The sequence below is a fragment of the Oncorhynchus gorbuscha genome, unplaced genomic scaffold (genome assembly GCF_021184085.1).
Source record: "Oncorhynchus gorbuscha isolate QuinsamMale2020 ecotype Even-year unplaced genomic scaffold, OgorEven_v1.0 Un_scaffold_1396, whole genome shotgun sequence".
Taxonomy (NCBI): domain Eukaryota; kingdom Metazoa; phylum Chordata; class Actinopteri; order Salmoniformes; family Salmonidae; genus Oncorhynchus; species Oncorhynchus gorbuscha.
Genome location: NW_025746183.1, coordinates 38,688 through 66,446, shown reverse-complemented (window position 1 = coordinate 66,446; position 27,759 = coordinate 38,688). Strand labels below are relative to the sequence as shown.

The 27,759-nt window shown below is 43.8% G+C and overlaps 1 protein-coding gene across 1 annotated transcript in view; it reads right to left on the bottom strand.

The window, feature by feature from the left end:
* Window positions 1–26,578, bottom strand: part of LOC124022461 (ankyrin repeat and IBR domain-containing protein 1-like) — a 97,206-nt gene extending 70,628 nt beyond the window's left edge. Inside the window, exons 1-2 of the mRNA XM_046337370.1 lie at window positions 26,457–26,578; window positions 14,546–14,827 (exon numbers count right to left, since the gene is read on the bottom strand). Coding sequence (XP_046193326.1) covers window positions 14,546–14,733 — 188 coding nt within the window. The 5' untranslated portion in view covers window positions 14,734–14,827; window positions 26,457–26,578. The remainder of the gene's footprint in view (window positions 1–14,545; window positions 14,828–26,456) is intronic.
* Window positions 26,579–27,759: the final 1,181 nt, after the last annotated feature.

Below are 27,759 nucleotides of genomic sequence, written 5' to 3'. Positions count from 1 at the left end.
AACATGTAGGCCTATGGACTACTGGAGTCAACATGTAGGCCTACGGACCACTAGAGTCAACATGTAGGCCTACGGACCACTAGAGTCAACATGTAGGCCTATGGACCACTGGAGTCAACATGTAGGCCTACGGACCACTAGAGTCAACATGTAGGCCTATGGACCACTGGAGTCAACATGTAGGACTACGGAACACTAGAGTCAACATGTAGGACTACGGACCACTAGAGTCAACATGTAGGCCTATGGACCACTAGAGTCAACATGTAGGCCTATGGACCACTAGAGTCAACATGTAGGCCTATGGACCAGCAGAGTCAACATGTAGGCCTACGGACCACTAGAGTCAACATGTAGGCCTATGGACCACTAGAGTCAACATGTAGGCCTACGGACCAGCAGAGTCAACATGTAGGCCTACGGACCACTAGAGTCAACATGTAGGACTATACGGACCAGCAGAGTCAACATGTAGGACTACGGACCAGCAGAGTCAACATGTAGGCCTATGGACCACTAGAGTCAACATGTAGGCCTATGGAACACTAGAGCGAATTAACGTAGGCTTCAAGAAAAAAGTGACCATTTGTTTTCTGAGCACATTCCACCAAATAATGTTCCTGTATTTAAATATATTAGAAAGGTGACACGGGTAGAAATGGCTTATTTGGTCGAGATATTACTTACCAAAGCTGAGCCGTTTAATCGAGGTACAAATATCCTGTGCTTTTTAATTGTTTCATTGCCAGTTGGCGTATACAGGCGGCATCGTAACCGCGAAGCGCATATTGGGGCTCAGCCAGGACTGTTACTTTAGTAACTGAATGAAAACATTTTAAATAATGTGATTTAACTGATTGATTTAGGGGGAAAATAGATAGCAAAAAAAAATGCTAAAATTATGTTTTATATTTTTTATATACAGATTTAATCATGTAGTATTAAGGCCTAGTGATTATTTCTCAGTATCTACTTGAGAGCTACTCATTGATGGCCCCCGAGCTACCAGACACAGTTTTCTACTGTGGTACAACCTTTGGTAAGCTGATGGAAGGCTACTCTTGAGTAAATGGGAGAATCTCAAATGCATTCTCAAAACCCATTGGATGTGAAAGCCAGAGGTCCCTTCCTTCTCAAAACCCATTGGATGTGAAAGCCAGAGGACCCTTCCTTCTCAAAACCCATTGGATGTGAAAGCCAGAGGTCCCTTCCTTCACAAAACCCATTGGATGTGAACACCAGAGGTCCCTTCCTTCTCAAAACCCATTGGATGTGAAAGCCAGAGGACCCTTCCTTCTCAAAACCCATTGGACGTGAAAGCCAGAGGTCCCTTCCTTCTCAAAACCCATTGGATGTGAAAGCCAGAGGTCCCTTCCTTCTCAAAACCCATTGGATGTGAAAGCCAGAGGTCCCTTCCTTCTCAAAACCCATTGGATGTGAAAGCCAGAGGTCCCTTCCTTCTCAAAACCCATTGGATGTGAAACCAAGAGGTCCCTTCCTTCTGACCTTTCTCTTCCAAATCAAAGGTTTTGAGAAGGAAGTGAGGAGAGAGGAAGTGAGGAGAGAGGACGTGAGCAAATTGAGATTCTCCCACTGACTCAAGAGTAGCCTTCCAGAGACTGTGGACACAGAGAAACCGCAGCCCGTATTCATCATGGTTCGGCAAAGTGAAATATCAATTTGTTCGTGGTTCACGGGGGGGGGGGGGGGGGCGTCGGTCAGAGTAGCAGTCCTGTGGGAACAGTTAACAGACAAGATGGCGGGTGTTCTCCACAGTAATGGTTAGGCCAGGGGCTACTGTCAACTCCACTGTTGTTACGATGAAAACACTCATCTGACTTTAACCGTTTGACTCGTTTATCCTCTCTACAGGCTAGAAACCCCCCCCCTCATGTCCACAGTAATAACCAGCCACCGTCTACAGAGGACCACGGCCACTAGTATCGACGGCCGACAATCGATTACAAATAACAGCATAGAATTAAACGTCTCTCTGAGCGTGTGATGAACTCAAAAGAGTGCTGAAGCAGGAGTACACACAGCTACTCTGACAGGCTCAGCCAATAACATCAAGTCTGTGTATGTAGGAGGCGTGGTCAAAAGAAGTGTACTACGTAGAGGATAGAGAATAAAGAAATGTACTACGTAGAGGATAGAGAATAAAGAAATGTACTACGTAGAGGATAGAGAATAAAGAAATGTACTACGTAGAGGATAGAGAATAAAGAAATGTACTACGTAGAGGATAGAGAATAAAGAAGTGTACTACGTAGAGGATAGAGAATAAAGAAATGTACTACGTAGAGGATAGAGAATAAAGAAGTGTACTACGTAGAGAATAAAGAAATGTACTTCGTAGAGGATAGAGAATAAAGAAATGTACTACGTAGAGGATAGAGAATAAAGAAGTGTACTACGTAGAGGATAGAGAATAAAGAAATGTACTACGTAGAGGATAGAGAATAAAGAAATGTACTACGTAGAGGATAGAGAATAAAGAAATGTACTACGTAGAGGATAGAGAATAAAGAAGTGTACTATGTAGAGGATAGAGAATAAAGAAGTGTACTACGTAGAGGATAGAGAATAAAGAAGTGTACTACGTAGAGGATAGAGAATAAAGAAATGTACTACGTAGAGGATAGAGAATAAAGAAATGTACTACGTAGAGGATAGAGAATAAAGAAGTGTACTACGTAGAGAATAAAGAAATGTACTATGTAGAGGATAGAGAATAAAGAAATGTACTACGTAGAGGATGGAGAATAAAGAAATGTACTACGTAGAGGATAGAGAATAAAGAAATGTACTACGTAGAGGATAGAGAATAAAGAAATGTACTACGTAGAGGATAGAGAATAAAGAAATGTACTACGTAGAGGATAGAGAATAAAGAAATGTACTATGTAGAGGATAGAGAATAAAGAAATGTACTATGTAGAGGATGGAGAATAAAGAAGTGTACTACGTAGAGGATAGAGAATAAAGAAATGTACTATGTAGAGGATAGAGAATAAAGAAGTGTACTACGTAGAGGATAGAGAATAAAGAAGTGTACTACGTAGAGGATAGAGAATAAAGAAGTGTACTACGTAGAGGATAGAGAATAAAGAAGTGTACTACGTAGAGCAGGGGTGTCAAAGTCAAATGGACGGAGGGCCAAATAAAAAATTTAGCTACAAGCCGAGGGCCGGACTGTTCGAATGTTCATTGAAAAAATTTTAAATGACGCATATAGTCTAGTGAACCTAATTGAACCTACTGAAAACCTAACAAATATATTCCAATATGATCAGATAAATAAAGCAATATTTTCTTATGGCTCTGTCAGTAATCTTTAATTTTCAACAGACACAAAAGACAAATTTCCTTTATATAAAAATCCCCATAACATGAACATTAAATGAAAGAAACCGGTATTCAAGGCACCATCAGTAGCCTATATTTTCTATTTTAGCAAAAGTGGGCTAAATTTACTTCAAAGAAAAAAACAATAATAGCAATTTTCTATCATCCACTCAACTTGGTTTTAAATGCCTTCACTGTACTGTACATATCAGAGATGACACGATCCCGACCCTGCAGCTGCAAGTTCATTGCATTCAGATGACTCGTAATGTCACACAGAAAAGCCATTTCACACAGAAACATTTCGTCTCGGAGTTGTGTTGTGTCTTTCCCTTTGCTGTCCAAGAACAGACAAATCTCCTCACGAAGCTCGAAACATCTTTGAAGCACCTTTCCCTGGCTTAGCCATCGCACCTCTGTGTGATAAGGCAAATCACCATGCTCCGTTTCTAACTCCGTCAGAAATGCCTTGAACTGGCGGTGATTCAAACCTTTGGCTCTGATAAAGTTAACTGTGCGCGTGATGATGCTCATTACATGCTCCATTTTCAAGGCTTTACCGCACAACGCTTCCTGGTGTATGATACAATGATAAGCTGTCAGCTCACCTGTCGCGTTTTCCTCTTGCATCTTTTCCCGTATCTTCGCCACCAGTCCGCTCCTGTGTCCACACATCGCAGGTGCTCCGTCGGTTGTCAAACCCACGAGTTTTTCCCAAGGCAGCTCCATCTCATTTACACATCTTGACACCTCTTCATACAAATCATGCCCCGTAGTTGTGCCATGCATAGGACGTAAAGCCAAAAACTCCTCTGTCACGCTTAGGCTGGAGTCCACTCCGCGGATGAAAATTGACAACTGGGCAATGTCAGAAATGTCGGTGCTCTCATCCACAGCCAAGGAATATGCAATGAAATCTTTTCCCTTTTTCACAAGCTGCTCTTTTAGATTGATGGACAACTGGTCTACTCTCTCGGCAATGGTGTTTCTGCTCAGACTCACATTTAAAAAGAGTTGCCTTTTTTCTGGGCAAACTTCGTCACAAACTTTAATCATGCAGTTTTTGATGAAATCCCCTCCGTAAATGGCCGGGCTGATTTAGCGATCTCTTCTGCCAAAATAAAACTGGCCTTGACAGCAGCCTGGCCTTGTGATTTGGCTTTTTTGAACAGAGCCTGTCGAGATTTGAGGCCTCGTTTTAATTCCTCTGCCTTTTGTAGCCTTTGTTCCATGTCCATATTCTTGTTTTTGTCCGCGTGTTTCGTTTCATAATGTCGTCTCAGATTATACTCTTTCAGTACCGCCACACTTTCTCCACACAGAAGACACACAGGTTTTCCAGCTACCTCCGTGAACAAATACTCCGACTCCCACCTTGTTTGAAACCCCCGGTTCTCAGTGTCCACCTTCCGTTTTGCCATTTTTGATGGGTATCTGAAAGTTAATTTTACTGTGATGCTGACAACTGTGCCAATAAATATTGAAATGAAGCAGCCTACTGCTCGGTGCGTCACCGTTGCATTGTGGGAAATGTAGTATTGGTGCGTGTAAAAGATCTGCGGGCGGGCCGGTTTTAATAACAAATCAAGATCATCCCAGGGGCCGTAAAAAACCTTCTCGCAGGCCGGATGTGGCCCGCGGGCCTTGACTCTGACATATGTGACGTAGAGGATAGAGAATAAAGAAGTGTACTACGTAGAGGATAGAGAATAAAGAAGTGTACTACGTAGAGGATAGAGAATAAAGAAGTGTACTACGTAGAGGATAGAGAATAAAGAAGTGTACTACGTAGAGGATAGAGAATAAAGAAGTGTACTACGTAGAGGATAGAGAATAAAGAAGTGTACTACGTAGAGGATAGAGAATAAAGAAGTGTACTACGTAGAGGATAGAGAATAAAGAAGTGTACTACGTAGAGGATAGTGAATAAAGAAGTATACTACGTAGAGGATAGAGAATAAAGAAGTGTACTACGTAGAGGATAGAGAATAAAGAAGTGTACTACGTAGAGGATAGAGAATAAAGAAGTGTACTATGTAGAGGATAGAGAATAAAGAAGTGTACTACGTAGAGGATAGAGAATAAAGAAGTGTACTATGTAGAGGATAGAGAATAAAGAAGTGTACTATGTAGAGGATAGAGAATAAAGAAGTGTACTATGTAGAGGATACCATGCCGACCCCTCTAACCACTAGGCTACCCGCCCAACGCTCTAACCACTAGGCTACCCGCCCAACGCTCTAACCACTAGGTTACCATGCCGACCCCTCTAACCACTAGGCTACCCGCCCAACGCTCTAACCACTAGGCTACCCGCCCAACGCTCTAACCACTAGGCTACCATGCCCAACGCTCTAACCACTAGGCTACCCGCCCCAACGCTCTAACCACTAGGCTACCCGCCCAACGCTCTAACCACTAGGTTACCATGCCGACCCCTCTAACCACTAGGCTACCTGCCCAACGCTCTAACCACTAGGCTACCCGCCCAACGCTCTAACCACTAGGCTACCATGCCCAACGCTCTAACCACTAGGCTACCATGCCCAACACTCTAACCACTAGGCTACCCGCCCAACGCTCTAACCACTAGCCTACCATGCCGACCCCTCTAACCACTAGGCTACCTGCCCAACGCTCTAACCACTAGGCTACCATGCCCAACACTCTAACCACTAGGTTACCTGCCCAACACTCTAACCACTAGGCTACCCGCCCAACGCTCTAACCACTAGGCTACCTGCCCAACGCTCTAACCACTAGGCTACCATGCCCAACACTCTAACCACTAGGTTACCATGCCCAACGCTCTAACCACTAGGCTACCCGCCCAACGCTCTAACCACTAGGCTACCTGCCCAACGCTCTAACCACTAGGCTACCCGCCCAACGCTCTAACCACTAGGCTACCATGCCCAACGCTCTAACCACTAGGTTACCATGCCGACCCCTCCTTTGAAGTGATCACCTATTTGAACAGGCTGGGTCAGGTAGAAGTAATATAACGGTAACCTTGGCTACCACCTGTCCAAATCATTTACAGATCTGTGCTTAGCTCAATGCAACAAGGAAGGAAGGATGAATGTCTAACATATTGTAACAGAGTCCCTAGTGTTAGAGACTGGAGGAACTAGTAGTGGAGCCCTACAGTCCAGGTAGTCACTCCCTGTTTCAGTAGGATTTCCTCTGTTTGGTGTCTAATGAACTGGCTGTATAGGTGTCGGTCTGTGTCCTGCTATAGAACTACAGCGGTAGAGAGTGAAGGAGGCTTGTAGCTCAGTCTCAGGGTGGAACGTTCCTGTGACGTGTCTAACAGATGGTTCCTAGCGGGGGCAGATGGGACAGAGAGACACACAACACTCTTCCCCCATCCTGGGCACAGAGAGCAGGGAATAGCTGCTACCGCATAGGCTTCATACAACTAAACAAACGTGCTTTAAACAGCTAAAAAAGGTGTTTTATACAACTAAAAGGTGTTTTATATAGTTAAAAGGTGTTTTATACAACTAAAAGGTGTTTTATACAACTAAAAGGTGTTTTATACAACTAAAAGGTGTTTTATATAGTTAAAAGGTGTTTTATATAGTTAAAAGGTGTTTTATATAGTTAAAAGGTGTTTTATATAGTTAAAAGGTGTTTTATATAGTTAAAAGGTGTTTTATATAGCTAAAAGGTGTTTTATATAGTTAAAAGGTGTTTTATACAACTAAAAGGTGTTTTATACAACTAAAAGGTGCTTTATATAGTTAAAAGGTGTTTTATATAGTTAAAAGGTGTTTTATACAACTAAAAGGTGTTTTATATAGTTAAAAGGTGTTTTATACAACTAAAAGGTGTTTTATACAACTAAAAGGTGTTTTATACAACTAAAAGGTGTTTTATATAGTTAAAAGGTGTTTTATATAGCTAAAAGGTGTTTTATATAGTTAAAAGGTGTTTTATACAACTAAAAGGTGTTTTATACAACTAAAAGGTGCTTTATATAGTTAAAAGGTGTTTTATATAGTTAAAAGGTGTTTTATATAGTTAAAAGGTGTTTTATATAGTTAAAAGGTGTTTTATATAGCTAAAAGGTGTTTTATATAGTTAAAAGGTGTTTTATACAACTAAAAGGTGTTTTATACAACTAAAAGGTGCTTTATATAGTTAAAAGGTGTTTTATATAGTTAAAAGGTGTTTTATATAGTTAAAAGGTGTTTTATATAGTTAAAAGGTGTTTTATATAGTTAAAAGGTGTTTTATACAACTAAAAGGTGTTTTATACAACTAAAAGGTGTTTTATACAACTAAAAGGTGTTTTATATAGTTAAAAGGTGTTTTATATAGCTAAAAGGTGTTTTATATAGTTAAAAGGTGTTTTATACAACTAAAAGGTGTTTTATACAACTAAAAGGTGCTTTATATAGTTAAAAGGTGTTTTATATAGTTAAAAGGTGTTACAAACAGGACAACGGAATGGATCGCATGCAGCGACCCAAGGAAACGACTCCGAAAAAGAGGGAAACGCGGCGGTGTTCTGGTCAGACTCCGGAAAAGGGCACATCGCGCACCACTTCCCAGTATTCTTCTTGCCAATGTCCAGTCTCTCGACAACAAGGTTGATGAAATCCGAGCAAGGGTGGCATTCCAGAGGGACATCAGAGACTGCAACGTTCTCTGCTTTACGGAGACATGGCTTACTGGGAAAACGCTATCCAGGGCGGTGCAGCCAACGGGTTTCTCCACGCATCGCGCCGACAGAAACAAACATCTCTCTGGTAAGAAGAGTGGCGGGGGCGTATGCCTCATGACTAACGGGACATGGTGTGATGAAGAAAACATACAGGAACTCAAATCCTTCTGTTCACCTGATTTAGAATTCCTCACAATCAAATGTAGACCGCATTATCTTCCAAGAGAATTCTCTTCGATTATAATCACAGCCGTATATATCCCCCCCAAGCAGACACATCGATGGCTCTGAACGAACTTTATTTAACTCTTTGCAAACTGGAAAACATTTATCCGGAGGCTGCATTCATTGTAGCTGGGGATTTTAACAAAGCCAATCTGAAAACAAGACTCCCTAAATTTTATCAGCATATCGATTGCGCAACCAGGGGTGGTAAAACCTTGGATCATTGTTACTCTAACTTCCGCGACGCATATAAGGCCCTGCCCCGCCCCCTTTCGGAAAAGCTGACCACGACTCCATTTTGCTGATCCCTGCCTACAGGCAGAAATTAAAACAAGAGGCTCCCACGCTGAGGTCTGTCCAACGCTGGTCAGACCAAGCTGACTCTACACTCCAAGACTGCTTCCATCACGTGGACTGGGACATGTTTCGTATTGCGTCAGATGGGAATATTGACGAATACGCTGATTCGGTGTGCGAGTTCATTAGAACGTGCGTCGAAGATGTCGTTCCCATAGCAACGATAAAAACATTCCCTAACCAGAAACCGTGGATTGATGGCAGCATTCGCGTGAAACTGAAAGCGCGAACCACTGCTTTTAATCAGGGCAAGGTGTCTGGCAACATGACTGAATACAAACAGTGCAGCTATTCCCTCCGTAAGGCTATCAAACAAGCTAAGCGTCAGTACAGAGACAAAGTGGAATCTCAATTCAATGGCTCAGACACAAGAGGCATGTGGCAGGGTCTACAGTCAATCACGGACTACAAGATGAAATCCAGCCCAGTCACGGACCAGGATGTCTTGCTCCCAGGCAGACTAAATAACTTTTTTGCCCGCTTTGAGGACAATACAGTGCCACTGACACGGCCTGCAACGGAAACATGCAGTCTCTCCTTCACTGCAGCCGAGGTGAGTAAGACATTTAAACGTGTTAACCCTCGCAAGGCTGCAGGCCCAGACGGCATCCCCAGCCGCGCCCTCCGAGCATGCGCAGACCAGCTGGCCGGTGTGTTTACGGACATATTCAATCAATCCCTATACCAGTCTGCTGTTCCCACATGCTTCAAGAGGGCCACCATTGTTCCTGTTCCCAAGAAAGCTAAGGTAACTGAGCTAAACGACTACCGCCCCGTAGCACTCACTTCCGTCATCATGAAGTGCTTTGAGAGACTAGTCAAGGACCATATCACCTCCACCCTACCTGACACCCTAGACCCACTCCAATTTGCTTACCGCCCAAATAGGTCCACAGACGATGCAATCTCAACCACACTGCACACTGCCCTAACCCACCTGGACAAGAGGAATACCTATGTGAGAATGCTGTTCATCGACTACAGCTCGGCATTCAACACCATAGTACCCTCCAAGCTCGTCATCAAGCTCGAGACCCTGGGTCTCGACCCGCCCTGTGCAACTGGGTACTGGACTTCCTGACGGGCCGCCCCAGGTGGTGAGGGTAGGCAACAACATCTCCTCCCCGCTGATCCTCAAAACGGGGGCCCCACAAGGGTGCGTTCTGAGCCCTCTCCTGTACTCCCTGTTCACCCACGACTGCGTGGCCACGCACGCCTCCAACTCAATCATCAAGTTTGCGGACGACACAACAGTGGTAGGCTTGATTACCAACAACGACGAGACGGCCTACAGGGAGGAGGTGAGGGCCCTTGGAGTGTGGTGTCAGGAAAATAACCTCACACTCAACGTCAACAAAACTAAGGAGATGATTGTGGACTTCAGGAAACAGCAGAGGGAACACCCCTATCCACATCGATGGAACAGTAGTGGAGAGGGTAGCTAGTTTTAAGTTCCTCGGCATACACATCACAGACAAACTGAATTGGTCCACTCACACTGACAGCGTCGTGAAGAAGCGCAGCAGCGCCTATTCAACCTCAGGAGGCTGAAAAAATTCGGCTTGTCACCAAAAGCACTCACAAACTTCTACAGATGCACAATCGAGAGCATCCTGGCGGGCTGTATCACCGCCTGGTACGGCAACTGCTCCGCCCTCAACCGTAAGGCTCTCCAGAGGGTAGTGAGGACTGCACAACGCATCACCGGGGCAAACTACCTGCCCTCCAGGACACCTACACCACCCGTTGTTACAGGAAGGCCATAAAGATCATCAAGGACATCAACCACCCGAACCACTGCCTGTTCACCCCACTATCATCCAGAAGGCGAGGTCAGTACAGGTGCATCAAAGCTGGGACCGAGAGACTGAAAAACAGCTTCTATCTCAAGGCCATCAGACTGTTAAATAGCCACCACTAACATTGAGTGGCTGCTGCCAACACACTGTCATTGACACTGACCCAACTCCAGCCATTTTAATAATGGGAATTGATGGAAATGATGTAAATATATATATATATATATATATATCACTAGCCACTTTAAACAATGCTACCTTATATAATGTTACTTACCCTACATTATTCATCTCATATGCATATGTATATACTGTACTCTACAACATCGACTGCATCCTTATGTAACACATGTATCACTAGCCACTTTAACTATGCCACTTTGTTTACTTTGTCTACACACTCATCTCATATGTATATACTGTACTCGATACCATCTACTGTATGCTGCTCTGTACCATCACTCATTCATATATCCTTATGTACATGTTCCTTATCCCCTTACACTGTGTATAAGACAGTAGTTTTTTTTGGAATTGTTAGTTAGATTACTTGTTGGTTATCACTGCATTGTCGGAACTAGAAGCACAAGCATTTCGCTACACTCGCATTAACATCTGCTAACCATGTGTATGTGACAAATAAAATTTGATTTGATTTGATTATATAGTTAAAAGGTGTTTTATATAGTTAAAACACCTTTTAACTATATAAAACACCTTTAACTATATAAAACACCTTTTAGTTGTATAAAACACCTTTTAGTTGTATAAAACACCTTTTAACTATATAAAACACCTTTTAACTATATAAAAGGTGTTTTATATAGTTAAAAGGTGTTTTATACAACTAAAAGGTGTTTTATACAACTAAAAGGTGTTTTATATAGTTAAAAGGTAAAAGGTGTTTTATATAGTTAAAAGGTGTTTTATACAACTAAAAGGTGTTTTATACAACTAAAAGGTGTTTTATATAGTTAAAAGGTAAAAGGTGTTTTATATAGTTAAAAGGTGTTTTATATAGTTAAAAGGTGTTTTATACAACTAAAAGGTGTTTTATACAACTAAAAGGTGTTTTATATAGTTAAAAGGTGTTTTATATAGTTAAAAGGTGCTTTATATAGTTAAAAGGTGTTTTATATAGTTAAAAGGTGTTTTATATAGTTAAAAGGTGTTTTATATAGTTAAAAGGTGTTTTATACAACTAAAAGGTGCTTCACACATTTCTAATACTTGACAAGTCATCATTTAAAAAACGAACCGAATAATTTAATCACTTTTATTTTTTTTATGTAAAAAGCATGTTTTCATCTGTCTGTGCTTTGTTTGTGTGCAACTCGCTGCCACCATTTTGTCCTTAAGGGGATAATAAAAACCAACTGAATGTCATTTCCAAGTCGTCACGGTAACCTAAATGCTACTATCTCATCTGACTGGCTGTTGCTGGATCAATAAATAGAAGTTTAAACAAACGGTTAGATAAATATATTGACTTGGCGGTGAAACCAAACAGGCTGTTTGTTGCTGGGTCCAGATAACAGACATTCAGGACGACGCGTAAGGTTACGCAACAAAACTGCAGGAACCCTCACCAGTGTCCTGCCTGGGTAATCTATGATAGAACCCTCACCAGTGTCCTGCCTAGGTAATCTATGATAGAACCCTCACCAGTGTCCTGCCTGGGTAATCTATGATAGAACCCTCACCAGTGTCCTGCCTGGGTAATCTATGATAGAACCCTCACCAGTGTCCTGCCTGGGTAATCTATGATAGAACACTCACCAGTGTCCTGCATGTGTAATCTATGATAGAACACTCACCAGTGTCCTGCCTGTTTAATCTATGATAGAACCCTCACCAGTGTCCTGCCTGGGTAATCTATGATAGAACCCTCACCAGTGTCCTGCCTGTTTAATCTATGATAGAACCCTCACCAGTGTCCTGCCTGGGTAATCTATGATAGAACCCTCACCAGTGTCCTGCCTGGGTAATCTATGATAGAACCCTCACCAGTGTCCTGCCTGGGTCATCTATGATAGAACCCTCACCAGTGTCCTGCCTGGGTAATCTATGATAGAACCCTCACCAGTGTCCTGCCTGGGTAATCTATGATAGAACCCTCACCAGTGTCCTGCCTGGGTAATCTATGATAGAACCCTCACCAGTGTCCTGCCTGGGTAATCTATGATAGAACCCTCACCAGTGTCCTGCCTGGGTAATCTATGATAGAACCCTCACCAGTGTCCTGCCTGGGTAATCTATGATAGAACACAACTTGATTTCAGCAGCAGGTCCTTTTTTTCCCAAAACAGATGTATTATTTGACTAAAAACATCCATTGCTTACATTTGTATACGATCACATATAAACGAGTACGTGGACACCCTTTCAAATGAGTGGATTCGGCTATTTCAGCCACACCCGTTGCTGACAGGTGTATAAAAATAAAAAAAATCGAGCACACATCCATGCAATCTCCATAGACAAACATTGGCTTTACTGAAGAGCTCAGTGACTTTCAACGTGGCACCGTCCCAGGATGCCACTTTTCCAACAAGTCAGTTCGTCATATTTCTGCCCTGCTAGAGCTGCCCCCGGGTCAACTGTAAGTGCTGTTATTGTGAAGTGGAAACGTCTAGGAGAACAACGGCTCAGCCCCGGAAGTGGTAGGCCACACAACCTCAGAGAATGGAACCGCAGAGTGCTGAAGCGCATAAAAATCATCTGTCCTCGGTCGCAACACTCACTACCAAGTTCCAAACTGCCTCGGGAAACAACGTCAGCAAAATAACTGTTCGTCGGAAGTTTCACGAAATGGGTTTCCATGGCCGAGCAGCCGCACACAAGCCTAAGATCACCATTCGCACCTCCAAGCGTCGGCTGGAGTGGTGTAAAGCTCCAATGGGGTAAAGCTGGACCCTTGGAGCAGTGGAAACACGTTCTCTGGAGTGATGAATCACCCTTCACCATCTGGCAATCCGACAGACAAATTCCAGCATGACAATGCCACCCCCCCCGTGCACAAAGCGAGATCCATACAGAAATGGTTTGTCGAGATCGGTGTGGAAGAACTTGACTTGGCCTGCACAGAACCCTGACCTCAACCCCATCGATCACCTTTGGGCTGAATCGGAACGTGACCCGCGAGCCAGGAGGCCTCATCGCCACCTCAGCAATGTTCCAACATGAGTCGGGGTTCTAAACTTTTTGACCGGTAGTGTATATATTGTTTCTTTTGCTCAGAAAACTTGGGACGGCCAAATAAAATCACGCTATGAAACCTTGCTATATATATATATATATATATTACCTTTATTTAACCAGGCAAGTCAGTTAAGAGCAAATTCTTATTTTCAATGACGGCCTAGGAACAGTGGGTTAACTGCCTTGTTCAGGGGGCAGAACGACCGATTTGTACCTTGTCAGCTCGGGGGTTTGAACTTGCAACCTTGCTCTAACCACTAGGCTACCCTGCCGCCTCTACGCTCTAACCACTAGGCTACCCTGCCGCCCCTACACTCTAACCACTAGGCTACCCTGCCGCCCCTACACTCTAACCACTAGGTTACCCTGCCACCTCTACACTCTAACCACTAGGCTACCCTGCCCCCTCTACACTCTAACCACTAGGCTACCCTGCCGCCTCTACACTCTAACCACTAGGCTACCCTGCCGCCTCTACACTCTAACCACTAGGCTACCCTGCCGCCTCTACACTCTAACCACTAGGCTACCCTGCCGCCTCTACACTCTAACCACTAGGCTACCCTGCCTCCTCTACACTCTAACCACTAGGCTACCCTGCCTCCTCTACACTCTAACCACTAGGCTACCCTGCCGCCTCTACACTCTAACCACTAGGCTACCCTGCCGCCTCTACACACTAACCACTAGGCTACCCTGCCACCTCTACACTCTAACCACTAGGCTACCCTGCCGCCCCAATAACCCCATCACACAGAGGGAAACACATTTTCAGTCTCTCTGTTAAATATATATTCCCCCACCCAGTTTTCCATATTTCAGGTGATTAAAACACATTTCATGACTCACAATTTCAGATGACTTCATACAGTTAAGATGGGCCAGAGGGTCAGGTAACACTGTATATATATTTTTAAAAGAGACGTACGAGTCATGTCCTCACCTGATGAGTCGTGTCATGGCGTGCCTGGCGGCGTAGTGCAGAGGAGTGTTGTGCTGGTAGGGTTCGCCATATGAAGTGTTGGGGTCCAGGCTCTCTTTAAACTGGGGGCTCCCCTCATACAGCTGATAGGCCAGACCCTCGTCACCGTTGATCAGAGCCTTGCGGAATTTAGTGGCTGTGTTCCCCATCGCCCCTCAGATTCTACCAGGGGGAGCTTCAACCTGAAGGCGTTTGGTGATATTTCAACCTGACCAACTGCAGAAGGACGGCATATTGATGCTCCTGAGGGCAGACAGAGAGGATAGAGAGGAAATTACAGCCAACGAAATGGAACTGGGCCCTAAGGACAGACAGAGAGGAAATTACAGCCAACGAAATGGAACTGGGCCTAAGGACAGACAGAGAGGAAATTACAGCCAAAGAAATGGAACTGGGCCTAAGGACAGACAGAGAGGAAATTACAGCCAAAGAAATGGAACTGGGCCTAAGGACAGACAGAGAGGAAATTACAGCCAAAGAAATGGAACTGGGCCTAAGGACAGACAGAGAGGAAATTACAGCCAAAGAAATGGAACTGGGCCTAAGGACAGACAGAGAGGAAATTACAGCCAAAGAAATGGAACTGGGCCTAATGACAGACAGAGAGGAAATTACAGCCAACGAAATGGAACTGGGCCTAAGGACAGACAGAGAGGATAGAGAGGAAATTACAACCAAAGAAATGGAACTGGGCCTAAGGACAGACAGAGAGGAAATTACAGCCAACGAAATGGAACTGGGCCTAAGGACAGACAGAGAGGATAGAGAGGAAATTACAACCAAAGAAATGGAACTGGGCCTAAGGACAGACAGAGAGGATAGAGAGGAAATTACAACCAAAGAAATGGAACTGGGCCTAAGGACAGACAGAGAGGATAGAGAGGATATTACAACCAAAGAAATGGAACTGGGCCTAAGGACAGAGAGAGGAAATTACAGCCAAAGAAATTAAACTGGGCCTAAGGACAGACAGAGAGGATAGAGAGGAAATTACAGCCAACGAAATGGAACTGGGCCTAAGAGCAGACAGAGAGGAAAGAGAGGAAATTACAGCCAACGAAATGGAACTGGGCCTAGGACAGATAGAGAGGAATTCAGGAGGGTGTAATGTATTGAATCACATTCAGGAGGGTGTAATGTAGTGAATCACATTCAGGAGGGTGTAATGTAGTGAATCACATTCAGGAGGGTGTAATGTAGTGAATCACATTCAGGAGGGTGTAATGTAGTGAATCACATTCAGGAGGGTGTAATGTATTGAATCACATTCAGGAGGGTGTAATGTAGTGAATCACATTCAGGAGGGTGTAATGTAGTGAATCACATTCAGGAGGGTGTAATGTAGTGAATCACATTCAGGAGGGTGTAATGTAGTGAATCACATTCAGGAGGGTGTAATGTAGTGAATCACATTCAGGAGGGTGTAATGTAGTGAATCACATTCAGGAGGGTGTAATGTATTGAATCACATACAGGAGGGTGTAATGTATTGAATCACATACAGGAGGGTGTAATGTAGTGAATCACATTCAGGAGGGTGTAATGTAGAGAATCACATTCAGGAGGGTGTAATGTAGTGAATCACATACAGGAGGGTGTAATGTAGTGAATCACATACAGGAGGGTGTAATGTATTGAATCACATTCAGGAGGGTGTAATGTATTGAATCACATTCAGGAGGGTGTAATGTAGTGAATCACATACAGGAGGGTGTAATGTAGTGAATCACATTCAGGAGGGTGTAATGTAGTGAATCACATACAGGAGGGTGTAATGTAGTGAATCACATTCAGGAGGGTGTAATGTATTGAATCACATTCAGGAGGGTGTAATGTAGTGAATCACATTTAGGAGGGTGTAATGTAGTGAATCACATTCAGGAGGGTGTAATGTAGTGAATCACATTCAGGAGGGTGTAATGTATTGAATCACATTCAGGAGGGTGTAATGTAGTGAATCACATTCAGGAGGGTGTAATGTAGTGAATCACATTCAGGAGGGTGTAATGTATTGAATCACATTCAGGAGGGTGTAATGTAGTGAATCACATTCAGGAGGGTGCAATGTAGTGAATCACATTTAGGAGGGTGTAATGTAGTGAATCACATTCAGGAGGGTGTAATGTAGTGAATCACATTCAGGAGGGTGTAATGTAGTGAATCACATTCAGGAGGGTGTAATGTAGTGAATCACATTCAGGAGGGTGTAATGTAGTGAATCACATTCAGGAGGGTGTAATGTAGTGAATCACATTCAGGAGGGTGTAATGTAGTGAATCACATTCAGGAGGGTGTAATGTAGTGAATCACATTCAGGAGGGTGTAATGTAGTGAATCACATTCAGGAGGGTGTAATGTAGTGAATCACATTCAGGAGGGTGTAATGTAGTGAATCACATTCAGGAGGGTGTAATGTAGTGAATCACATTCAGGAGGGTGTAATGTAGTGAATCACATTCAGGAGGGTGTAATGTATTGAATCACATTCAGGAGGGTGTAATGTAGTGAATCACATTCAGGAGGGTGTAATGTATTGAATCACATTCAGGAGGGTGTAATGTAGTGAATCACATTCAGGAGGGTGTAATGTAGTGAATCACATTCAGGAGGGTGTAATGTAGTGAATCACATTCAGGAGGGTGTAATGTAGTGAATCACATTCAGGAGGGTGTAATGTAGTGAATCACATTCAGGAGGGTGTAATGTAGTGAATCACATTCAGGAGGGTGTAATGTAGTGAATCACATTCAGGAGGGTGTAATGTATTGAATCACATACAGGAGGGTGTAATGTAGTGAATCACATTCAGGAGGGTGTAATGTATTGAATCACATACAGGAGGGTGTAATGTATTGAATCACATACAGGAGGGTTTAATGTATTGAATCACATTCAGGAGGGTGTAATGTAGTGAATCACATTCAGGAGGGTGTAATGTAGAGAATCACATTCAGGAGGGTGTAATGTAGTGAATCACATTCAGGAGGGTGTAATGTAGTGAATCACATTCAGGAGGGTGTAATGTAGTGAATCACATTCAGGAGGGTGTAATGTAGTGAATCACATTCAGGAGGGTGTAATGTAGTGAATCACATTCAGGAGGGTGTAATGTAGTGAATCACATTCAGGAGGGTGTAATGTAGTGAATCACATTCAGGAGGGTGTAATGTAGAGAATCACATTCAGGAGGGTGTAATGTAGTGAATCACATTCAGGAGGGTGTAATGTAGTGAATCACATTCAGGAGGGTGTAATGTAGTGAATCACATTCAGGAGGGTGTAATGTAGTGAATCACATTCAGGAGGGTGTAATGTATTGAATCACATTCAGGAGGGTGCAATGTAGTGAATCACATTTAGGAGGGTGTAATGTAGTGAATCACATTTAGGAGGGTGTAATGTATTGAATCACATTCAGGAGGGTGTAATGTATTGAATCACATTCAGGAGGGTGTAATGTATTGAATCACATTCAGGAGGGTGTAATGTATTGAATCACATTCAGGAGGGTGTAATGTATTGAATCACATTCAGGAGGGTGTAATGTATTGAATCACATTCAGGAGGGTGTAATGTAGTGAATCACATTCAGGAGGGTGTAATGTATTGAATCACATTCAGGAGGGTGTAATGTAGTGAATCACATTTAGGAGGGTGTAATGTAGTGAATCACATTCAGGAGGGTGTAATGTAGTGAATCACATTCAGGAGGGTGTAATGTAGTGAATCACATTCAGGAGGGTGTAATGTAGTGAATCACATTCAGGAGGGTGTAATGTATTGAATCACATTCAGGAGGGTGTAATGTAGTGAATCACATTCAGGAGGGTGTAATGTAGTGAATCACATTCAGGAGGGTGTAATGTAGTGAATCACATTCAGGAGGGTGTAATGTAGTGAATCACATTCAGGAGGGTGTAATGTATTGAATCACATTCAGGAGGGTGTAATGTAGTGAATCACATTCAGGAGGGTGTAATGTAGTGAATCACATTCAGGAGGGTGTAATGTATTGAATCACATTCAGGAGGGTGTAATGTAGTGAATCACATTCAGGAGGGTGTAATGTAGTGAATCACATTCAGGAGGGTGTAATGTAGTGAATCACATTCAGGAGGGTGTAATGTAGTGAATCACATTCAGGAGGGTGTAATGTAGTGAATCACATTCAGGAGGGTGTAATGTAGTGAATCACATTCAGGAGGGTGTAATGTAGTGAATCACATTCAGGAGGGTGTAATGTAGTGAATCACATTCAGGAGGGTGTAATGTAGTGAATCACATTCAGGAGGGTGTAATGTAGTGAATCACATTTAGGAGGGTGTAATGTAGTGAATCACATTCAGGAGGGTGTAATGTAGTGAATCACATTCAGGAGGGTGTAATGTAGTGAATCACATTCAGGAGGGTGTAATGTAGTGAATCACATTCAGGAGGGTGTAATGTAGTGAATCACATTCAGGAGGGTGTAATGTAGTGAATCACATTCAGGAGGGTGTAATGTAGTGAATCACATTCAGGAGGGTGTAATGTAGTGAATCACATTCAGGAGGGTGTAATGTAGTGAATCACATTCAGGAGGGTGTAATGTAGTGAATCACATACAGGAGGGTGTAATGTAGTGAATCACATTCAGGAGGGTGTAATGTAGTGAATCACATTCAGGAGGGTGTAATGTAGTGAATCACATTCAGGAGGGTGTAATGTAGTGAATCACATTCCTTTAATCGACATGATTCCTTTACTCAGAGAGGTATATTATGTTTTAGGCTTTACATTCCACAACATTGGTCTCTACTGAACGCCACCCAGATTTCAACAAGACAACAACAGGATGTCTCAAACCAAATATAGGTTAATCAGAAGAGAGAAAAAAAACTGTCTTTAGCCAAGACTGTCACATTTCAACTGTCATTCTGATTTATCCTAACAACAAGCTTTTCTACTGACACCAAACACAACCTCGTTGAATCCTACAAAACCAGCCTACTTACCAACAGAAACCAGGGGGAGAAGAGTAGCCTAACTCAGTAACTGCAAGCCCGAACCACAAAAGCCCAAAACTGAGGAGGAGGAGAGGATGCTTCCACACAAGTCCCCTTTCCACCCATACACCGTGTTGTTCTGCTAGGGCTAATGACACTTTCTGACTGGCTCACCGTGCCACATCATCTCATGGGGGGGGGGGCAGAGAGAGAGAGGGGGGGGGAGAGAGAGAGAGGGGAGGAGAGAGAGAGAGAGAGGGAAGAGAGAGAGAGAGGGGAGGGAGAGAGAGACAGAGAGAGAGAGAGAGAGAGAGAGGAGGGAGAGAGAGACAGAGAGAGAGAGAGAGAGAGAGAGAGAGAGAGAGAGAGAGAGAGAGAGAGACAGAGAGAGGGGGAGAGAGAGAGAGAGAGAGAGAGAGAGAGAGAGAGAGAGAGAGAGAGCAAGAGAGGGAGAGAGAGAGAGAGAGAGAGAGAGAGAGAGAGAGAGAGAGAGAGAGAGAGAGAGAGAGAGAGAGAGAGAGAGAGAGAGAGAGAGAGAGAGAGAGAGAGAGAGAGAGAGAGAGAGAGAGAGAGAGAGAGAGAGAGAGAGAGAGAGAGAGAGAGAGAGGGGAGAGAGAGAGGGAGAGAGAGAGAGAGAGAGAGAGAGATAGGAGGAGAGAGGGGGGGGGCGAGCGAGGGAGACACAGAGAGACAGAGAGAGAAAGAGAGGGAGACAGAGAGGCAGAGAGAGAGAGACAGAGAGACAGACAGAGACAGAGAGAGAGACAAGACTTCCTCTAGTATCACCAGGGGCTTCCTGCTTCCCTCAGCCAACTGTCCTCACCCTGAGACCAGGGCCCAGGCCCAAATAGAATCCTATTCCCTATGTAATGCACTACTTTTGACCAGAGCCCAATGGGCCCTGGTCAAAAGCAGTGCACTACATAAGGAAAAGGGTGCCATTTGGGACAAACAATAAGACCCATTGTGGACTTGGACTCCACCGATGCCATATGTCGTTGTGGGCACACAGGCACAGGGCAGTGGGCACGGACATGCTCCTACTACCATCCTGTTCTGCTCACAATAGGGACGTCTCTACAGTAGACAGAGTATAGGAGACAGTACCCAGACAGAGTATAGGAGGTAGTACCCAGACAGAGTATAGGAGGTAGTACCCAGACAGAGTATAGGAGGTAGTACCCAGACAGAGTATAGGAGGTAGTACCCACACAGGCAAAGGGCAGTGGGCACGGACATGCTCCTACTACCATCCTGTTCTGCTCACAATAGGGACGTCTCTACAGCAGACAGAGTATAGGAGACAGTACCCAGACAGAGTATAGGAGACAGTACCCAGACAGAGTATAGGAGACAGTACCCAGACAGGCTGTAGGAGACAGTACCCAGACAGAGTATAGGAGACAGAACCCAGACAGGCTGTAGGAGACAGTACCCAGACAGAGTATAGGAGACAGTACCCAGACAGAGTATAGGAGACAGTACCCAGACAGAGTATAGGAGACAGAACCCAGACAGAGTATAGGAGACAGTACCCAGACAGAGTATAGGAGACAGTCCCCAGATATAGTATAGGAGACAGTATCCAGACAGAGTATAGGAGACAGTACCCAGACAGAGTATTGGAGACAGTCACCAGACAGAGTATAGGAGACAGTCCCCAGACAGAGTATAGGAGACAGTCCCCAGACAGAGTATAGGAGACAGTACCCAGACAGAGTATAGGAGGTAGTACCCAGACAGAGTATAGGAGAAAGTACCCAGACAGAGTATAGGAGAAAGTACCCAGACAGAGTATAGGAGACAGTACCCAGACAGAGTATAGGAGACAGTACCCAGACAGGCTGTAGGAGACAGTACCCAGACAGGCTGTAGGAGACAGTACCCAGACAGGCTGTAGGAGACAGTACCCAGACAGGCTGTAGGAGACAGAACCCAGACAGGCTGTAGGAGACAGTACCCAGACAGGCTGTAGGAGACAGTACCCAGACAGAGTATAGGAGACAGAACCCAGACAGAGTATAGGAGACAGAACCCAGACAGGCTGTAGGAGACAGTACCCAGACAGAGTATAGGAGACAGTACCCAGACAGAGTATAGGAGACAGTACCCAGACAGGCTGTAGAGACAGTACCCAGACAGGCTGGAGGAGACAGTACCCAGACAGGCTGGAGGAGACAGAACCCAGACAGGCTGTAGGAGACAGTACCCAGACAGGCTGGAGGAGACAGAACCCAGACAGGCTGTAGGAGACAGAACCCAGACAGGCTGTAGGAGACAGTACCCAGACAGGCTGTAGGAGACAGAACCCAGACAGGCTGTAGGAGACAGTACCCAGACAGAGTATAGGAGACAGTACCCAGACAGGCTGTAGAGACAGTACCCAGACAGGCTGGAGGAGACAGTACCCAGACAGGCTGGAGGAGACAGAACCCAGACAGGCTGGAGGAGACAGAACCCAGACAGGCTGGAGGAGACAGTACCCAGACAGGCTGGAGGAGACAGAACCCAGACAGGCTGTAGGAGACAGAACCCAGACAGGCTGTAGGAGACAGAACCCAGACAGGCTGTAGGAGACAGGAGACCGTACCCAGACAGGCTGTAGGAGACAGAACCCAGACAGGCTGTAGGAGACCGTACCACATGTGTATTGTAATACATTACAAAGACATGTACACAGTGTAGACTGGGGCAATATTGTTTTGTCTTACAAAGGCACAGACTGTATAAAAACCTCAACTCCACTCAGCAGTAGGAATTACAAAACATGCTACTAGCTAACGTTTGGGAATTCATGTGACAAACCAAGTCATTGTATTTTGTAACTCTTCCTAGGCACTTTACACAATGTTTGTTTACTTGGCTCAGCCTCCACATATTCAATGTGATTGTCTTGTGATTGTTTTTGATGGTTTTATTGTGGGACCTGTTGGGGCTGTTTTGATGGTTTTATTGTGGGATCTGTTGGGGCTGATTTTGATGGTTTTATTGTGGGACCTGTTGGGGCTGTTTTTGATGGTTTTATTGTGGGGCCTAGTGGGGCTGTTTTTGATGGTTTTATTGTGGGACCTGTTTAGGGGCTGTTTTTGATGGTTTTATTGTGGGGCCTGTTGGGGCTGAGTTTTGATGGTTTTATTGTGGGACCTGTTGGGGCTGTTTTTGATGGTTTTATTGTGGGACCTGTTGGGGCTGAGTTTTGATGGTTTTATTGTGGGACCTGTTGGGGCTGAGTTTTGATGGTTTTATTGTGGGGCCTGTTGGGGCTGTTTTTGATGGTTTTATTGTGGGACCTGTTGGGGCTGAGTTTTGATGGTTTTATTGTGGGACCTGTTGGGGCTGAGTTTTGATGGTTTTATTGTGGGGCCTGTTGGGGCTGAGTTTTGATGGTTTTATTGTGGGACCTGTTGGGGCTGTTTTTTATGTTTTTATTGTGGGACCTGTTGGGGCTGTTTTTGATGGTTTTATTGTGGGACCTGTTGGGGCCGTTTTGATGGTTTTATTGTGGGACCTGTTGGGGCTGTTTTTGATGGTTTTATTGTGGGACCTGTTGGGGCTGTTTTTGATGGTTTTATTGTGGGACCTGTTGGGGCTGTTTTTGATGGTTTTATTGTGGGACCTGTTGGGGCTGTTTTTGATGGTTTTATTGTGGGACCTGTTGGGGCTGTTTTTGATGGTTTTATTGTGGGACCTGTTGGGGCTGTTTTTGATGGTTTTATTGTGGGGCCTGTTGGGGCCGTTTTTGATGGTTTTATTGTGGGGCCTAGTGGGGCTGTTTTTGATGGTTTTATTGTGGGGCATAGTGGGGCTGTTTTTGATGGTTTTATTGTGGGGCCTTGTTGGGGCTGTTTTGATGGTTTATTGTGTGATTAAATGGTTCAAATGAAACCCTGCCTACCAGGCGCCCAGGGCTTCTGAATCAAGTCCACCTACCGCAAATAGCGCAGGACAAATATAAAAAATAAAATACAAATTCTACAGAAATGTTTGACAATCGACTAGTGATGCCTTGAAGAAGATCGGCCAGTCGATGTGAAATCGACCGGTTGGTGACCACTGCTCTATGACCTCAAGTCACTGAGTCAGTGTCCACGTCAGTGTTATTCTCAGAGGCAACCTGGAACCCATCCCAGTCCGCGTGGTCACATCCCAGTCCATCTGGAAACAGATTCTGATTGGTCAAACCAACCATTGAACAGTCACTTCTTTTGGCTTCATTTACACACACAGACAAAATCTGATTTTTATTTTCTCTACACTAGCTGTTCTTTTGAACTATTAGATCACGTCTGGAAAATATTGGATGTGAATTTTTTTTGTGAGATACCCAATGGGCTAGACAATTCTCTTCTCAGCTTGAAAAATATATTTTTACTAAGAATGTGGAAGTCCATCAATTCACCATCATTGACACAACAGAACAAATCAAATTATCTAAATATCCTGGGCAACCGAGAAAAACCGAATTCGATACAATTTACAGCCTAGTGGCAAACAAAAATGCAGGCAGTATGAATGAAGGTGTGAGCATGTGGGTCTGGGCTGGTGAGAAGTACTCACGGTTTGTCTCTTAATTAACACAAGTTACAATTCTTACAAGTGCCCTAGTTTTTGTGATGCTGCATGAGATGTCCAGTTGAGTGACATCCAGGTGTGTAAACGTGACAAATCTGATTCATGAATGACAGGTTGCAGATACCCGAGCTATTAGAACTGTCAAATGGTTTGGAGCTCTATGCTGGATCTGGCCTGGTTTCATGACATCGTGTCAGTCTAGTGTTAGCTAGAGATTTCTCATCATCTAGCTCGGGGATGGGCAACTTTGATGGGGGTTGGGGACGGCCAGTGAGGGGCTGCAGTGGCTTATGGGTCCCAAAACAAGCCCCAAAACGTTTTTGCTAATTTCCTGCAATTCTACTAATTTTTCCATAAGGTGGAGGCAAATGTTTGCCGTTTTTAATATAATAACTGATGATCAATGGAAATACTGACAGGGCAGAAAATAGTAAATACTGCCCTGTCGGTAATTCCACCACAGTCCTTCTGTAGCTCAGTTGGTAGAGCATGGCGCTTGTAACGCCAGGGTAGTGGGTTCGATTCCCGGGACCACCCATACGTAGAATGTATGCACACATGACTGTAAGTCGCTTTGGATAAAAGCGTCCGCTAAATGGCATATATATATTATTATTATATTATCCACCATACTACAATCTTAGATAAATTAGCTGGACGCTAGACTACCAATAAAACGTTTCAATGCTGACATGGGCTTATTAAGTGACTGCACTGTGTTTTCTATTATTCTAAATCCTCATCAGTAATTTGAGACCCAGAATTAGTCTCCCTCCCCCCCAAAAAAAAGGTTGAAATATTGCCCACTATGCACATTTTGTACCAAGGCGGAAGTTAGAAATAAACACGTTTCTTGGAAACACTGGGTCACTTGATAACTTGTTGATACTACTGTTCAATCTTTGATAAGAACGTACAACTAACATGATAGCTAGCTATTTATTATCTAAAAACTGTCAACCAAAACACTGTCCTCCTTGGCACTGCTGCCTTTTCAAAAAAGGGTGATTATGTGTGCAGGTTCATCGCCTGACTGCTAGTTAATCAGTAGCAACCAAGATATTCAATAACAACAGACAAAATAGAAACCAAGATATTCAACAACAACAGACAAAATAGAAACCAAGATATTCAATAACAACAGACAAAGTAGCAACCAAGATATTCAATAACAACAGACAAAGTAGAAACCAAGATATTCAACAACAACAGACAAAGTAGCAACCAAGATATTCAACAACAACAGACAAAGTAGAAACCAAGATATTCAATAACAACAGACAAAGTAGAAACCAAGATATTCAATAACAACAGACAAAGTAGAAACCAAGATATTCAATAACAACAGACAAAGTAGAAACCAAGATATTCAACAACAACAGACAAAGTAGAAACCAAAATATTCAACAACAGACAAAGTAGAAACCAAGATATTCAACAACAGACAAAGTAGAAACCAAGATATTCAATAACAACAACAGACAAAGTAGAAACCAAGATATCCAACAACAACAGACAAAGTAGAAACCAAGATATTCAACAACAACAGACAAAGTAGAAACCAAAATATTCAACAACAGACAAAGTAGAAACCAAAATATTCAACAACAGACAAAGTAGAAACCAAGATATTCAACAACAGACAAAATAGAAACCAAGATATTCAATAACAACAGACAAAGTAGAAACCAAGATATTCAACAACAACAACAAAGTAGCAACCAAGATATCCAACAACAACAGACAAAGTAGAAACCAGGATATTCAATAACAACAGACAAAGTAGAAACCAAGATATTCAATAACAGACAAAGTAGAAACCAAGATGTCCAACAACAACAACAAATTAGCAATGCCCAGAGCCAGACTAGACTGTAAAGATGAATTTTAGACCTTTAACGGGATATCAAGTGGCTGGTATGTTTTCTAACTAGCATGGTTGTATCTACCTAGTTAGCTTCATCATCCAAACTTTTAGTTGTTTCAACAAAAGCCAACAGTTTTTAAAAAAACGTACAAATGGTACTTGCTAGTTAATTACTTACTCATTGTTCATGTTTGTAAACTAGTTAACGAACACATATCGGTGTTTATACAGATTAGCTAGCTAAATTATCGTTAGCTAGCTGGAGAAAGCTAACTAACTAGCCGACGTTAGCTAACAACTCGCAACAGTGACTAGCTAGCAAATGCCATGGTTTTTTTTTGTTGTTGATGACTTTAAAAATGAACTACACTTCTCTGGCGTGTCTGTGTTTTTGTTAACTAGCAAGATAAAGAAAACATTGATTCGCTAGCTAGCTAAGTAGACTTACAAAAGAGGCTCCCCAGAATGTTGTCCTGTTGCCAGTGACTCTCTATTCTTCTCTCAGGCAACGCTGATATTCCATAAGGCTTCTGCTGTCCTTCTAGCTGTTAGTCTGTGGGTGTAGCCTGCTGGGTGTATAGTAGGCTGTGTGTAGCTGGCTGGGTGTATAGTAGGCTGGGTGTAGCTGGCTGGGTATATAGTAGGCTGTGTGTAGTTGGCTGTGTGTTGTTGGCTGTGTGTATAGTAGGCTGTGTGTAGTTGGCTGTGTGTTGTTGGCTGTGTGTAGCTGGCTGGGTGTAGCTGGCTGGGTGTAGCTGGCTGTGTGTATAGTAGGCTGGGTGTAGCTGGCTGTGTGTAGCTGGCTGTGTGTAGCTGGCTGTGTGTAGCTGGCTGTGTGTTGTTGGCTGTGTGTAGTTGGCTGTGTGTAGCTGGCTGTGTGTTGTTGACTGGGTGTAGCTGGCTGTGTGTATAGTAGGCTGGGTGTAGCTGGCTGGGTGTATAGTAGGCTGTGTGTAGTTGGCTGTGTGTATAGTAGGCTGTGTGTAGTTGGCTGGGTGTAGCTGGCTGTGTGTTGTTGGCTGTGTGTAGCTGGCTGGGTGTAGCTGGCTGTGTGTATAGTAGGCTGGGTGTAGCTGGCTGTGTATAGCTGGCTGTGTGTAGCTGGCTGTGTGTAGCTGGCTGTGTGTTGTTGGCTGTGTGTAGTTGGCTGTGTGTAGCTGGCTGTGTGTTGTTGGCTGTGTGTAGCTGGCTGTGTGTAGTTGGCTGTGTGTATCTGGCTGTGTGTAGTTGGCTGTGTGTAGCTGGCTGTGTGTAGTTGGCTGTGTGTAGCTGGGTGTGTGTAGTTGGCTGTGTGTAGCTGGCTGTGTGTATCTGGCTGTGTGTAGCTGGCTGTGTGTAGTTGGCTGTGTGTAGCTGGCTATGTGTAGTTGGCTGTGTGTAGTTGGCTGGGTGTATAGTAGGCTGTGTGTAGCTGGCTGTGTGTATCTGGCTGTGTGTAGTTGGCTGTGTATAGTTGGCTGTGTGTAGTTGGCTGTGTGTAGTTGGCTGTGTATAGTTGGCTGTGTGTAGTTGGCTGTGTGTAGTTGGCTGGGTGTAGTTGGCTGGGTGTAGCTGGCTGTGTGTAGCTGGCTGTGTGTAGTTGGCTGTGTGTAGCTGGCTGTGTGTAGCTGGCTGTGTGTAGTTGGCTGTGTGCACTCTGCCCTGCCTCTGTTGTTGTCAGCCACTGACGCCCAAATCACCAGACTGCCAGTTAAGTGTTATCAGAAATCAGGGCTGCGCTGTAAATTGCAGGATGTTTTTTTTTACGTTCT